The 17,268-nt window shown below is 41.3% G+C and overlaps 1 protein-coding gene across 1 annotated transcript in view; it reads right to left on the bottom strand.

Moving 5' to 3' along the window:
• Window positions 1–486: 486 nt before the first annotated feature.
• CD226 (CD226 molecule) overlaps window positions 487–17,268 on the bottom strand; it is an 88,434-nt gene continuing 71,652 nt past the window's right edge. The window contains 3 exon segments of the mRNA XM_058691840.1: window positions 487–711; window positions 2,995–3,055; window positions 7,602–7,704. Coding sequence (XP_058547823.1) covers window positions 598–711; window positions 2,995–3,055; window positions 7,602–7,704 — 278 coding nt within the window. The 3' untranslated portion in view covers window positions 487–597.

The raw sequence follows: 17,268 nt of genomic DNA, 5'->3' as shown, positions 1-17,268 counted from the left end.
CCAGTAATGGGCTTTGGCCCCATTCCTGGGTCTCGAGGTGAACCCTTGACTTAAACCCTTGATTCCATCTCTTTTGGCCATGTTGCCTGTTTAATGCTGCGCAAATAACCAAATCTGTTTGCTCCATCAGAGAAGTAACCTCTCCACCAGGCAGAAACAAGGATTGTGAATTGCCAAGGGTTTTTAGATACCCAAGGGAAATGCCTGAATAAGAGGCTAACACCAATAAAGTGGATCCAATACCACAAAAGGGAATCCAGAGGCAGGTGTATGCCCATACTTCATTCTAGACAAGACATTTAAACCTTTGTGAATAACCCTCGCCTGAAGCTTCATCTCCCCTGGATGGTTCCATTACATGATTCAGTAAGTTTCCCTTCATGTCTAAGCTAATTAGAGTCAGGTTTTCTGAAACATTTCTGTTAAAAATGGTCTCTAGGTAATAAAGTATCTTTCCTATCAAATTAAATAAATGTAGCTATTTAATTAATTAATGTAGCTGGTATCCTGGATAGGCACTGAGTAGTGGGAAGAAATTATATTAAGATCCACGTACGTAACAGTCACCATAAGTTTTGCTCAGATCCAGGAAAAAGCTTAGATTCTAGTCTTCGGTCTATGAGAGAAGGCTGGGTAGTTGACATAAATATCTTCTTTTGCACAATCCGATGACTGATTGGTAGAGATGGGATTTCTGTAGTTGTTGGTTGCCTAGAAAGACAGACAGAATGTCAATGATTCACTGCATTTCAGCAGCTGACAAAGATACCCAAAACAAATCTCTTAAATCAACCACAATTTACGTCAAATATCTATTATGATTAACTTCATAAAGCAGTCTCTTCCTTGTACTGAACTTCTATGAGAAATCACATTCTTGACCTGCATGGCTCAGAGTGAAAGGCAACAGGAGACTAATCTAGATCATCATTTGCTATATTTTATAGATTATGAAATACCCGTTCAGACGTAGAGCTCTCTCTCAGTGTTCTAGGCTGTTTTGATAAGAACAATTATTCTCATTTTTATATGGAAGTCTAATATAGCATCTCCCATAGTGGACACTCAATAATTTCTGTTGAATCAACATTTTAATAAACAATACTTTTAAAGTACACAGTGTCATGTCTTGAAAATAAGCAACTAAACGCAATAAAAGAAATTAACAAAATAAAGTGGCATTACTTCCAAAATGATGTTATATAATGATTAATATTCTCTACCCTAATCAGGTCACTTTGACTTGGCAGAAAATATGTAGGCATGGGTAAGAGAGAGAAATTGAGAGAAAGAGAAGGAAGAGAAGAGCGAGAGGTCTTTTGGTGAGAAGTTTGGAAATTGCGACTGGTTCCAACGGGTGCAAGTGGAAAGCAGAGGGAAAGTTGCAGTGCGATTGTTCCTTACATAGCGTGCCTACAGGCCCAAAACAATCAGGCAGGTCTAGCTTCTTCCCTGATCACAATCCAACTTATTATCTAACTTCCTAACCATCGTTCAAAATATCATTACTCTACAGAAGTCTGAACAAGTTGAACACTTAATGCAAGGAAGTTGCAAAGCTTTTTGCTCCTCTGAAATTCACAGCAATAAATTTGGCTTTAGGTTGGCTTGAGTGGACATCAGCTAAGGACAAAGGAGGGACTCCCGCAATTGTGTATGACAGAGCACTATTTAATTGCTTGCTAGAGTGGCAGATGACACAAGACAGGACTTCCTCAGTCTTTCCACTTAGTGTCAAAAAAGGCGGCCATGAATTATCCAGAAACATTTTTTGTTGTGTAGAGAGTAACTAAGAAGAAAAAAGTTCAACCAATAGATAAATAGGTAACAAAGAAATCTGAAGCACACATATTAGATTGTCAGAAACTTTTCATTACTTGATGTTTTGGCCATGTAGAATTCAATGGCAAATAATTAAATTAAAGAGAAAGGGATGTAATTTCAGATAACACTTGGAGAAATGCTTTAGTGTAAAATTTTGTAAGCAGAATAATATATGTTAAAGAGAATATCTGACAAATAGTGGAGACAATGAACATGAAAATAAGCATCCCTTTTATCTGTAGGGGAAGGTGGAATGAAAATTCTGCAGCCTGTCAGAAATCTGAGCATCCTTCAGTTAATAAATCAATAAAAACCATAATAATGATAATGAAAACCATAGCACTGCATCTTTCTAATGTGCTTTCTACGCCTCAGGTCTTTTACGTGGTATAATGTAATCCTCACAATAACCTTACGATATAAAAATATTATTATGCCCTATGCTAGGTCAGATGGTATCCCCCCAAAGTTTATGCCCTTCCCAGACCTTCATAAATGCGACCTTATTTGGAAGCAGGGTTGTGGAGGGTGTGATTAGTTAAGACGAAGTCATACTGAAGTAAGCTGGGCCCTTAGTCCAATACCACCGATGTCCTTATAAAAAGGGAAGACAGATATGCATGTGCACGCACATGCACTGAAGAATATCATGTGAAGACAGAAGCAGAGATTGAAGTGATGAGTCCATAAGCCAAGGAATGCCGAGGGCTGCCAACAACCACCAGAAGCCAGGAGAGAAGCGTGGAACAGACTCTCATCCCCAGAGGGAACAGATCCTGCAGAGACCTCGATTTTGGACTTCAAACCCCCCAAACTGCAAGAGAATAGATTTCTGTTGGTTAAGTAGCCTCCTCTGGGATAATTATGCTGTGGCAGCCTTAGGAAACTAATAGCAGATATTGGTAATGCACAGTGTTGATTCTTATGATATCGCTGTGATTGTACCTTTATTTGTACTGGTATAAAGCAAACTGTTTCAAAGGGCATTAATAATAGGAAAATAGGTCAGAAAACAAGTGTCTCTTCAAAGGGATGATGCTGGAATTACAGGCAAGTCCATGGCCAGGGTACTGAAAGCACAACAAGGTTGTTGACTGCAAAACGGACTGACTCTACAGGACATTTACGATGCGCAAAAGCAGGGGAAATGACAGTTCTGAGAAAACTTACCTTGTTCTGTGCATCCTTATTTCTGTGCTCTTTAAACAGTCCTCTGTTCTGTCTCCTTCTCCTGAAAATACATATTCAGTAGAAGCATTAACATATTATACTCCAACACAAGTATTATTGCATACAGTAGAGTATTATACCTTACCTGTAGCCCAGCCCACATGCCCTTATGAATATGTTGAAGCAGCATCTATGGTTGGTTTACACATACCTACTCAAAATTTCCTTGACCCGATTTTTCATTTTTTATCTTCCACAGATGGTGAAGGCATCTAAATGGATATCCAGCCAGTATGCATTAGTAATTAATCTCACTGAGCCTACTAAAGAATGGTTCATAGGGAATTATTACATAAATAGCTTACTGACTTCTCCAAATAATCCTGGGCTTAGAGATTTCCCACAATTAAAAACTTTATTTTAAATGCCAACAGTGTAGCTTCTCAGATGCCAGGGATAATCGAGTTAAGCTTTATAGAAACTTCCAGGTGTTTTACTAAGCCTCCTCTATGGATTATTTTATTTAGCTTTCACCAAAAACCCTATATGTAACAGAGTGGGAAATTGAGGCAATTTGAACCAAATCACATGGTTGGTTAGTGGTAGTATTAGAATTCGAATCCATAGGCTTCCCTCATGACTATTAGGCTCTGGTGTTTCTGGAATCGTGTCACTGCACTTCAGTGGGCCATCTGGAGCCATGCCAGTCCATAAACTCTCCACCGTTCCAATGAAAACTATAAAAACCTAACTTCAGGAGTAGTCTTTGAAGAGAAGATTCAAGAGAAGAGGAAAAGAAGGCTAGTATAATTGAATGCAGTACCTGAAATTACTCTATCCAACTGTATGAAAATAGTTATTATGGGGAGATGAAGACTATCTTTTTTTTCATCTCCCTAAAGAAAAAATTCTTATCAGACCATAAAGGAGGTGCCTCAGATGCAAAAAAGGAGGGCTTTTCGCCTTTATGCAAAAAGATGAAGTTGTAATGCCTTCATGGAAAGTTTAAAAACCAGCCAAGCTAGTCTCTCTCCAAGGAAAGGTTGTTCAGATGACGGATGTTGTTCTCTCCTAGTCACTATGAAATCCTCCTACTGTGTCAATGTAATCACAAACTTATCTTAGTCTGTGTGCATTTGCTTACTTATGAAGTCTCTTTTATACAATTAATTTATTTAATTTTTTGATGTGTAAGTTTATTATGTGAAAGTCATGTTTCCGGGTCTTTCATATAAATCGCTTACTCCTCAAAAGAAACCTGTGATACGGATGCTATTACTACCCTCTTTTTACAAATAAGGGAACAAAGCTATCACGTTGGATATTTTGTTAAATCGTGCTTCACAAGGCTTGCTATATCATAATACAGAGTTAGTTTTCCCAAAGAGGTCCAAATATATGTGTTGTTGGCATAAGCCTAGAGTATACAATATCATGAAGGAGAGAGAACACGAAGCTTAGAGTCAGATGGTCTGTGTTTAACTCGTGCTCAGCAATTCGCTAATTGTTTGCATCTATAAATTTCAGTCCCCTCGTGTGTGAAATAAAGGCAGTAAACACTGTGGTTTGTTCTAGGCTGACCAACCATTCTAGTTGGCTTGATGCTAAAGAATTTCCCCGGGATGAGGGATTTTCAGCGCTGAAACCAGGAGAGTCTCAGGCAAAGCGAAGTAGCCTATTTGTCGGGAACATCGAAGTGGACAACAAAAGTAAAAACAAGTGTCTAAAGTTTTGCTCACTGAACATTAAATTTCTTCCTATAAACACAGGTGTCGATGTATAGACTATCTTTTGGCTCCTGCCCAGCCTAACCAGTGCCGTGCACGGCCACCAAACACATTCAGTTCGTAACGTTACCATTCTGATCTCTAACTGGAAGCAACACAAACTGGGAGCAGAGAGGTGTGGGAAAAGCCCCCGTACCCCCATATACACAGGCTACAAGGTGCTGGGTGCGGGGGGAAGGACTCAGTTTCGTTCAGGCACACTGCGATTTCCTCTGGCTTCTCCCCAGGTCAGCACACCTGGAGCGGCAGGATTATTTTAAACGGTCACTAAGACAGAGTTCTGAAGGCCATTGTTTAAGCCCTTGGGGCATTTTTCAAAACCTTTCCATTCCAAGTAACAACCACAGGCACGGGCAACAAGGTAGAAAGAATACATGCGTCTTCCTTTGTGATGTGCGACCATGATAATGCATTCAAGCCCACTAATCTTTTTATCACATTTGACCAAGTGGGACAATATATTCTACAGTTCAATTTAGCTATTCATGTAAAAGTGATGCATTTTCATGAAGCTAAATCCATCATGTCCAACATCTGTGACCCTCCGGAGATCCATGCTGTCACTCACTCCGTCCTACCATGTGGCCCGTGTTCCCGGATGCTCCTGCTGTCAGAGCGGCCCTCAGCTCATTTTTCATCAACCAGGGTGAAGCACTAGAAAAATCCTCAGTGTCACTGACATCCTGGGTTCCTTCCCTCAATTTGCTAATTTCTGACCAGGGAAAAAGACTTGAGGGCAGCCCATGATGGAGAGAAAGGGAAAATGGCAGTTTCATGATTCAATTTAATTAGACAAACACATATTGACCACCCACTATTTGGAAAGATTAGTGCTAACTGCTATCAAATGCTAAGAAATGAACAAAACACAGTCCCTGTCATTATGAACAGAAGGGAGGACAGACACAAAATTGATTAAGCTACAAAGCAGGCTGTGAGGTGCAGCAGAGAAGAATATAATGTGATTCCGCATGGTGACATCATGTCTCTTTGCAGGGAGGGAGAGCCAGGACGGACCTCCCAAAGGAGATATGTGTCCCATGCCTGGAATGATCCACAGGGGTAAGGCCAAACATGGGGAAACAGCATTTTGTTGGCATATCAAATAGAAAGAGCATCAAGTGCGTTCACATAATGAGACTTGCAGTTTGGAGCGTCTGGGTGACTCAGTCGGTTTAGCATCTGACTCTTGATTTCGGCTCAGGTCATGATCCCCAGCCCCGAGTTGGGCTCCACGCTGAGCACGGAGCCTATTTAAGATTCTCTCTCCCCTTTCCTCTCTGCCCACCTCCCCCTCAGTCACACATGCTCTGTCTCTAAAAATATTTTTTAGGGACGCCTGGGTGGCTCAGTCGGTTAAGCGTCTGACTTCGGCTCAGGTCATGATCTCGCAGTCCGTGAGTTCGAGCCCCACGTCAGGCTCTGTGCTGACAGCTCGGAGCCTGAAGCCTGCTTCACATTCTGTGTCTCCCTCTTTCTCTCTGTTCCTACCCTGCTCATGCCTCTGTCTCTTTCTCTCTCTCTCTCTCAAAAGTAAATAAACATTTAAAAAATTTTTTTTTAATTTTTTTAATTTTTTTCAAGACTTGGAGTTTTAACAAAATTTGTCAACATCAGGGGGAGTAAAGTAGAAAATATGAATGAACATTAGGTTGGAGTCCCACTAATTACATGGGGGTCAGAACAACAGGTACGTCTGATACAGGGTTAGTGACTTTTAAACAGGAAGGACATGATCAGTCTAGCTGTTAGACGAGCAAATGGAAAAGATGTGTTAGAAAGACAGGAGCAGCCGGAGAGCATTCACTAATATCCAGCGAGCAGTGATACAACCCTCCAAAGAGGTAAGGCCGGGATATGGAGCCGAGACAGAGAAACCTACCTGACATCCTACTAATACACACGCATGTGCAAGCATGTGTGCGTGTGCGTGTGCTTGGTAATATTGCTGGGGTAGAGGAGAAGAGCAGAGATAGATGTATTCCTTCCCTCCCCTAAGAAGAGAACACTTTAGTTGGAACGTAAGAATTAAGAGTAATTCCAACTCAATATGATTACAGCTAAGATTGCAACAAACACATAGACAAGTGAGTTGGTGAACGTAAGACAGCAAGAAAAGGAAGAAAGCGTCAACCGAGAATATCCTAGAAAATCCCCAGGTGTGCTGCAGGACAGTAAAAGGTAGGAAACTTTAGTCGAGGTCAATGGCCAAATACTCTCTCTAAGTTAGCCCCTTCCAACACCTCTCTTCCTCAATAATTTTTCAGGAATAGTATCTACATCGCTCGTTTCAGAGAATTTACAACCATCTAAAACTATGTTGTTTGTTTATTGGAATGTGCACCCCATCATGTCTTGTTTGCCACTGTCGAAATAGCTGCTTGATGAATGAATACACGAAGGTATCATTGCTGCGCAACCTTGTTCCTCCCCTTCTCAGAATCCCTCCTTCTCTTCCTCTCCCCTCTCCATAACACATGCGCGTTCACGCACACACGCAGCACCCCTTGCCCAACAGCCTCTTTTCCTTGCAGGAGGAGTAAGATAGATGGCACAGGAGACAGAGCAGAGGCACCAGGCAATTGCCTCCCCAGGATATGAAGGTTTTGTTAATATGGGAGCAGCTCCTACTAATTCTTAAGTGAACTATTCTAGCTTTCTCCCCTGATATTACCCACAACTACTTCTCCTCCTCTGTGTAAGAAAAACACTTGTGTATGTGAGGGCTAAGACAGCTTGACCAACTACTGGGTTATTAACAGATTGCCCCTCAGATCAGAATCAGGGGAAACTGGATTCCAGATGGGTTGCAATACTCACCTTCTATAAGAAATGACAATGACGGCGGTCATTAGGATTACAAACAGCAACGATAAGACTGTTCCTCCAGCCACAAAGAGGGTATATTGGTTATCCATTTTACCTAGGAGGAAAAAAAATATATACAGTAGGAATTAGGAACTCAGCTCAAGTCAGAAAAAAAAGGAAGGTGGGAAAATGAGGAAAGGGTCCATTAATCAAATAGAGTAACAATTCAGAACAAAGAGTCCAATGAAAAAGCAGGATGAGATAAGAGGAAGAGACAATTTTATTTTAGAGTCTCCTAAATATTTCTGGCTCCTCACAGGGTTTTATTAGTTCCTTGTTTCAGCTGAGTTTAGCACCTTAAGAAGAACAAGAATAAATAAGGTGATGGGAATTAAGAGTTACAGACTTCGGGTTATAAAATAAGTAAGTCACAAGGATGCAAAGTACAGTGCATGGAATATAGTTAATAATATTTAATAACTCTCAATGGTGACAGACTTGTTATGATGACCATTTCCTAAGGTACATAATTATTGAATCACTCTACCATATACCTGAAACTCATGTAATATTGTATGTCAACCATACCTCAATTAAAAACTAAAAAAAGAACGAGAACAGAAAGAGTGTATGTTTGAGACAGATATCACTTCACTCTAATGCGCTCCCAGTCACATACACAAAATCTTCTGTAGAAAAAGAAAACTGTCAAAAGAGTACATAAACGAAGATACTTCTTAAGACTGATATATTAAGTACATTCACACGACAGTGTCATTTTATAAGCAGAATTTAAGAAATATTTTCATTCAGTTGGAATTAATGATAAGAAGTACTCTGAAAAACTATGTTACCCCAGCTCAGTGTTAAGGACAAACAACATGGTCCAGGAACCTGCAGCTCTCTTCCTGGCTCTGCTACTCCTCAGCTGTGTGACCTCCAGCCAATTCCTTAACCTTCTGTGTTTGCCTTTCCTCGTTTGTCAAGCCATGACAATGACAACAGTCCTAATCACACCCCAGAACTGTGGTGAGACTCTAATGAGGTCGTATTCAACTAAGCAATAAACCACTAGAGAAACGTCACTCTGGAGCAAGATCTCCGATGAGGTCAGAGAGCCTCTTATCTTTAAAATGTCCTCCTGCCCGTGATACATCTCACCCACTGCCTCCCACAGAGCTCCTTCCCAGGAGAAGAAACCCCATCAATATCTGCTGTTGCCCAGAATGGGAGTGAATCGGAACCCGGGAGCTGTCCTCACCGCCACGTCTCTTTGGGACGGCGCACCTGCCGGTCTCCCTTCTTGCAGGAAGGGGCCAGCTCTGGCAAACAAACAGCATGACTTCCCTCCAACCTTGAAATTAAAGCCCGGTGCTCGACCTGAGACTCCGTGCCATCTGCCATCCCATGCCAACCTGCAAATCATGCTTTTCATTAGAGTCTTCCTGATCTTTCCCTCGGATTATTTCTTCCTTCCTGACCCACTGTGTAGGTGCAATTTTTTCACGATAGGGGCTCAAAGTCCACATCCACACATTCTTTTGTAAGCTTTCCTGCAAAGAGAAACCAAGTCAACTCATAAATATTATTTTCATTTTTCAAACTTGTTGAAACCGTAAGGTGAATAAAAGTAGCAAACTGTGTGAACTTTACAGACTTGGCACATACATCCAGTCTAAGAATGGCTTTTGTCCAACTATGATGGAAAGAGGAAAAGCTAAATTTATTCAGAACAAAAATACATTGAACCGCCCTCACGAAAGGAACAATGACATGTTCTCCCCGTCAAATAAGAAATTTTTAAGAGCTTTTTCAGTTCTTGGTACATTATAAAAACTAAATGAACAAAATACCTGAAATTATTTTGCATTGTAACACAGGACTATAAAGGGATTACACCCGCTGTACTGACATAATTTGAATATCACAGGTGCTAACGTTAAATCAAACAGGCAATCACGATGAGAAAACGAAAGTTATGATTAAAATATTCACGGACAGGATTGTGGGAAAACTGTTTAGCCACTTTGACAATGCTATTTAGGGGCACTTGGGTGGCTCAGTCCGACTTCAGCTCAGGTCATGACCTTGCATTTCGTGACTTCAAGCCCCGCGTCAGGCTCTGCGCTGACAGCTCAGAGCCTGCTTTGGATTCTGTGTCTCCCTCTCTCTCTTCTCCTCTCTCGCTTGCTCTCTGTCTCTCACTCTCTCTCTTTCAAAAATAAATAAACATTAAAAAATAAAAAAATCATTAATAAAAAAAGAAAATGCTATTTAGATAGTAAAAAACAAAAGTTACAGTAAAAAAAAATTGGGGTTGACCACAGTTCCAAATTTTTTCACATAAACATTAGAAGAAAATATAAGTAAATATTATTTAATCTCAGGAATGAGAAATGGCATTTAGATTTATAAAAATAAATAAATATATAGGATTGACCAGGTCAAGTGAAAAATATCTTTATGTTAAAATGACCACAAACAACATGTAAAGGCACACAAAAAGTATCTTTAACACATCCTGGCATTAAGAAAAAGCTATAAGGGTGCCTGGGTGGCTCACTTGGCTGAGCCCCCGACTTTGGCTCAGGTCATGATCTCCCAGTTCTTGGGTTCAAGCCCCACGTTGGGCTCTGTGCTGACAGCGCGGAGCCTGGAGCCTGCTTCAGACTCTGTGTCTCCCTCTCTCTCTGCCCCTAAGCCACTCACATTCTGTCTCTGTCTCTCTCAAAAATAAACATTTAAAAAAAATGAAAAGCTATAGAAGACAACATGAAAGATGCAAATAACTAAAAAAAAGCACTAAAAGAACAAGTTTGTGTAAGAGGAAAACTGTGGTCAGATAGAGCATCTCAAGCTCTATTTGGAGGACGGGGAACTACCACAACCTGCATCCAGAAGGAATTCGGTCTGCATGTGTCACGCCCTTTCACTAGGTGCTTAAACATCTGATTAATTACTGTACTCAAAAGAAATGCTCTGAAATGTGAACAAAGGGTTCTGTAAAACATTTACAACTGCCAAAAGAAAATCCTCATTTCTCCCAAGTAGACTGAGAGCCAGACCACACAACTGCAGTCCTCAAACTCCCTCTGCATGGGGGCATCATTTGGGGGCTTGCTAACCCGCACATGACTGGGCATCCCCCCTCCAAAACTCTGCCCCAGTGGGTCTGGGTGGGTCCTCACAGATGCAGCTCTCCTGTGATGCCCGTGTTTCTGATCTGGAGCCCACCCTCTAAAGCTCGGCTACAGACATTTGGATGATGTGTGTGAGAAATTCGAATGAAATGGAAAACTGCTGACTAGAGGTATAAAGTTAAGTAAAATTTCAAAAGCAGAATTCACAATGATGCATGTTATACTCTCTCGGCCAAGTGTAGGACTTAGGGGGAAAAGGTCTGCAAGGTTACAAATGCCAAAATTTTAAAGTGATGATCTCCAGGGAGTGGCATTAAAAGCAATTATTTCCTAAAGACAGATATCATATGTTTTCATTCATATGTGGATCTGGAGAAACTTAACAGAAGACCTTGGGAAGGGGAAAAAAAATAGTTACAAACAGAGAGGGAGGGAGGCAAACCATAAGAGACTCTTAAATTCAGAGAACAAACTGAGGGTTGATGAGGGGGTGGGGGAAAGGGGGAAATGGGTGATGGGCATTGAGGAGGGCACTTGTTGGGATGAGCAGTGGGTGTTGTACATAAGCGTTGAACCATGGGAACCTACCCCCAAAACCAAGAGCACACTATACACACTGTACGTTAACCAATTTGACGATAACTTGTATTTTAAAAAAAGCAATTATTTCTTTAGGCTTTTTGGTATTTTCCAAACTTTCTAAGTGATGTATTGCTTTTATTAAATGGAAAAAAATAGTAGAAAAATGTAAAGGTCTGCATGCTGAAAATAAAATAATCAGACAAATTTTAGTGGTGATATTATTTTTAACCTTTTTTAAGTTTATTTATTTATTTTGAGAGAGAGAGAGTGCTGGGAAGGGGCAGAGGGGGAGAGAGAGAGAGAGAGAGAGAATCCCAACCAGGCCCTCTGCTGTCAGCATAGAGTTCGACACAGGGCTTGAACTCACAGTGAGATCGTGACCTGAGCTGAAACCAAGAGTCTGACACTTAACCGACTGAGCCACCCAGGCGCCCCACTGGTGATATTGTGATATTTAAAGTACAAGATGTGGAGAACTTTTTTTGTAGAAGCGTATTCAGAATGCTTAGAATTAAGATGGCATTCCGTATTAAACTCCAATTAAATTAATTAAGTGGAAACCATTGAAAGGTACTAGTCATGTGTTTCACACCGTTCAATTATAAATCTAAACTTCAAATGCATCCTTTAATGTGAAATATGTTACCTCCTTTTAACCTCTTCTAGTAATGCTTGACGTGTTGGAGTCAGATCTGTTTACTCCATCTTTTCACACACAGTATCTCAAGCCATAGTATACACTTGGCATGACAGATGAAATGGTGTGTAAAAAGGGATTTGGTTCCTGAAGGGAAACCATCAACGAGAGCAAAACTGTATCTCTACTCGCAGCACTGCTGACACTAATTTTCCCTGAGTTGGCACAGACCCCACAGACCCTCACTGCCCCCCACTCCCCGCTTCAGTCTCCAATCAGAAATCCAGGTCTCCCTACTTCTGATGGACCAACCAGCTATAAATCCAAGATTCCCGTGATCCTCTCCTTAGGTTGGACAATTTGCTATAACGACTCACAGAACTCAGAGAAGCACTTTATTTCCCACTACTGGTTTATTAGAAAAGATACAACTTAGAGATGGCCAAATGGAAGAGACGAACAAGGCAAGTTAATGGAATACAGATAGAACTTCCATGCCTCTAGGGATGGACCACCCTCCCGGGACCCGGCATGTGTTCGCTAACTCAGAAGCTCTCTGAACCCTGTCATTTAGGTATTTGATGGAGGTTCCACTGGACAGGCATAAGCAATTAAATCATTGATCATTGGTGATTAATCCAACCCCCAGCACCGCTTCACTTTTTCAGAGGGAAAAGGGCTTTAAATTCCAACCCTCCAATCATGTGGCTGATCCCTCTGGCTCCAACCCTTCATGCCGAAGCTCGTTATGTGTTTCCAGCCACCAGTAGCCTCATTAACTTGCAAAGGGACACTCATTGCTCCGGAGATTCAAGAAGCTCTTGTGTCAGGAATTGGGGACAGTGACCAAGTGTTATAGCAAAAGATGTTCCTGGTACCCGTATCACTTAGGAAATTAACAGGGGTTTGGGAGTTCTGTGAAAAGAACCAGGGGCAGAGACCACATTTCTTATTATACCACATACTTGATTGATGGAGCTTATATTGTTTTGGAAGGCCCTGTACAATTAAAAAACACACCAGAATGAAGATTTCCCTGTACGAAACAAGGGTAAGAGCATGGGAGCCAGGTGCAAACTCATTCACTCTGGATCTCGTTCCAGAGATCCAGAGACGCTGCAGTGTAGAGCCTCCCCACCTGTAGCCAACCCTGCTTTTTACTTCTTTCCCTGACCCGCTGCTGCGCTAACATGAACACCCAGTACTTGGAACCAGGCCGGTGTAGCCACACGACTTGCTGGGCCCTGAGTGACTAAAAACCAAAATAAAAAGGAAAAGCAATGGGTGTGGATGCTTCAGGGAATCAATCAATAGTTCATAACATTCACTTTTGCCTAAATTCTGCTAATAGATGTTGGGCTGAGTAATGTCAGCCCTCAAGCCCCTCTCTTAAAGAAAGAATTATGTGTATTCTCAGCAGCCACTTTTTTGCTGATTTTTTTTTTTTATTTTCATCCCAATGCTGTCTTGATTCATAGGAGGACAAAAGTGTCGTGAACCATAAAGCCATTATTTTCCCTCCCATCAAAAAAGATAAATACAGTTAAAACAATTTAAAGCATGTCAGTGAGATATATAAATGAATAATTTACTCCGGGACTGCCACCCTCCAGGCTACGTTCCTGCCAATGACAAGTATTTATGGCTGAGTTATAAACCTTTAGAAAGGCTCATGGTAGAAATGACGCCAGGTCCTTCCCTTAGAGCCAGGCGGCAAGACCAGGCATTAATGTCTATTGTTTATCTTTTATTACAGTTTGAGGTAGGTTAGGAAGCGAGGAAGCCAAGTGACTCAGAACCTAAATATCTGGACTAAACAACCTGCTAGGAAAAACTCACAGACCCTGAGCCTCTAGCCAGCCTGGGGTAGGTCATGGTAGATACCAGTTAAAGTTATTCTTGCTTTCTGGAGCACCTGGGTGGCTCAGTCGATTAAGCGTCGACTCTTGGTTTCAGCTCCGGTCATGATCTCATGATTCATGAGTTTAAGCCCCGCATTGGCCTCTGTGCTGCCAGCATGGAGCTTGCTTGAGAATCTCTCTCTGCCCCTCCCCCACTCACACACGCATGGGCGTTCCTCTTCCTCTTTCGCAAAATAAATGAATAAACATTAAAACAAACAAAAAAGTTATTCTGCTTTCTAACCTCATTAAAAAGAAAAGCAAAACTATTAGACTTCATTCTATATAGACAGGATACATCATGGGTGAATTCTCACAGGGTACATATATGTGAGCTGACACACTATTATAAGGTCAATCCTAATTCGTAATCACCATATAATGTAACTATCCAACTTACACTGATTTGTTGCAAAAACACATCGAGGAAGGAAGACTTGGGGCCTCGTCCTACCTTCTAATTCTTTTGCCTGGAAGATCTCATCATAAGACAATCTCGCAGGCACATTTTTGGCAATTGCAAAGTGATGATAAAATCAACCCAAGGGTGGCTATGGGGCTTCAATAAAACATACAGATGAGCTTTATATATTTAAGTACTACATAACATATAAATTATTAATAATATATTTTGTATATGCCCATTCAAATTAGGGTTTAAAAAATAACTCGCTTGTATTCTTTTCATGTTGAACTAGTCATGTGGAGCAGGATGCTTGCTCCTGCAGCTAGATGCACCTTCCTCGGAAAAGGCAGAGGTAGTATCGATAAACATGTATAAGATAATTATAGCTTTGGAGGACCACTGGATTTAATGGCGGCCCAAGGTTGTTGAACTTTCCTGTATGGCTGAAATATACATCGAGTGGATACTGATATGGTAATATTATTCCAAGTTTTCAAAGGTCAACTTTCTTTGTGCAAATCAATTTTATACTCTTCGCATTTCAGAAGCCCTCCTCTGTTTTATAGCAGGAAGATCCTAGCGAATAAATTATTTTCAGAGGACTGAAGAACCATGACATCAGCCTCTAATCTTTCTTCTGAGTGAAGAGTAATGACTGTTTCTCAAAATAAAAGCATTATCAGATTTTAACTGAGAGACTTAAGGCACATAAAGAAAATCTAAAAAATCAACATAAGAAACAGAAACATAAGAGAACACAAACAGAAATGTAAGAGAATCTAAATCATTGTCCTGGAGCAAACCAACAAGAGAAGCAAGTTTCCAACCCAATGTACAATTTTTGTTATACTATACTGAGTTTGCCTCTTTTGATGGAAAATAGTTCCCAAATGACTCAAGAACTTAAACTTTTTACATCAGTTGAGATACACATAGTCTAAGATGGGCCATAAAGTTTACCTACTTGGTATAGGATGACTGCATTAGCTCCAGTGTCTGGTGCCTTTACGTGCATGACACCATATGTACTGAGGACCATAGCACTCTACAGTGATTGGTGTATGGCAAGGGGATCTAAGTCAGCGTGTGAGGCATAGGGATGGCGAACATCTTTGGTTTGGGACACTTACTGGGAAAACTTTCATGGCTTAGTCTATCATATTAGATGTCTCATCCTTTCACCCAAATATTTCTTAGTCTTATGTTACGTTTCTTGTATTTCATGAACCTCAATTTTCGTGAACACATATTATTTAAAGAAGACTGTGTTGATGTGTCATAAGTCATGATGTCAAGAACTGCACCAATCTTGCTCACTTTCTTAGTGAATTAAGTGTACAGAAAAGAGTTGATGGGGCGGGCCAGAGACCGCTATCCTTAGAAAGGCTTGTGTACAAGGTTGGCCATTGGCTAGTGCGTGGGGACTCGGAGTTTTGGAGGGTTTCTATCATTCCCTGACTGTGGTTAGGGTGGTTTACTGTGTCTGAATTATTTATACAAACAATGTGGCTTATGTCAAACACCTGCTTTTTCTCTCTGGGAAATCAGTTAGTCATTCTGACTTTGCCCCATGTGCCTTTTACTTTTCCTGATCTGGCTCTGCATTCTTCTGCTGTGGTAACTCAAAGCCATGGCTTCAGAATGCAATCATCAAGGAAGACAGTGCTCTTACCTCCTAATTCTGTGGGAGGGTAGGAGCCTACATTCCACAGACACCTTTCTCCAAGGTGCACAAGTACCTTCTCGTGTAATGGTGTAAGAAGTTCATTTTTCCTTTGGATAAAACCAATTAGCCAACAAAGATGGTCACCCCACTTGCCAGGTGAATTTAGGTTGAACTGTGTGTGACAAATGGTGCTGTCAGGTCCTTTTAACTGGGACTAGTTACTGTTTACCTTGAAAACACATCTGTAATGAGTCGTATCTGTGGGGCCCATGAAAGGTGAGCTTTCTGTCTCTGCACTCTCTTGGCAGATTGTCTGAGATGCACATCACAATTCTGGTTTAATGCTTATTTAATAACAAAATTGTTTTCTTTCTCTTCTACCTTTGTTTTCTGGGGAGTGAGGAGATTTTGCTTTTAATTATAATTCCCCAGCACACTGTCGTTATTACTGTTGTTTAACCAAGTGTAACTCTACATTACAGTGTCACTATTATGTGTATCCACAAGGATAGAACAGGAAATTTTTCAAATGCTCTACTAAAATCCAGATAAACATTTCTGTCATGCAGTAAACACAGTAGATATACCATACCATACCATTTCAATGTTTTACGTATTTGGCTGTTTGATATTAAGGTCCATAAATACGAGCGAATGCAACTATTTGGAACATTTTAATATATAAAATAAACTTTTGATTTTCTTGGGGGGTTTTGGAGATTAAGCCTTCTCTGTCCTTGAGGGTGAGGAACTAGAATTCTGATGCCTTATAACTCCAGCTCTGGGTTCAATGGTCTTTACAAGAACAAGAGCGAGAGGATTCGAGAGGAAGGAGAAGGAGGGAGGAGGGTAAAATGGAAGAAGTTTGCCCTTGAAAATGTAGAGCAGATTCCCAGGAAGCTGCTCAAGGGAGCGTGCTTCCCCACAAGGGGAGAGTCTAGTGGGCAGCTCTGGTATAGACCTCGGGGGCAGTCGCTCTGCCAAAGCCAAGAAGCCACGTGAGAGCTGAGCTGCCACCACCTCCCTCCAGCAAGAACCCTGACTCTCCTTCGTCCAGAGGCTACTCCTCAAGTCGCCCTCATCTGTTCCTGGTGTGGACCTGACTTCAGCAGACACTAGCACTCCCCTCCAGACCCAAATACCGCTACCTGACTTTGCTCGTCCCTCACGTGACTGTGCGGGAACCCTCCCTCACACCATTCCCTAACACCCAGAGGCCTCAGAAGAGGGGACAAGTCAGTAGAGAACCCCACACAGCACCTGTGCCAGCCTAACTAAGCACACAGAGCTGGAACAACATTGTGGGAGACAAGACTCCCATTCCTTTGCCTACACTCACTCTATATG

This window comes from Neofelis nebulosa, chromosome 11 (assembly GCF_028018385.1).
Source record: "Neofelis nebulosa isolate mNeoNeb1 chromosome 11, mNeoNeb1.pri, whole genome shotgun sequence".
NCBI classification, from domain to species: Eukaryota; Metazoa; Chordata; class Mammalia; order Carnivora; family Felidae; genus Neofelis; species Neofelis nebulosa.
Note: the sequence above shows the minus strand (reverse complement) of the source record. Positions and strands in the feature narration are given on the sequence as shown.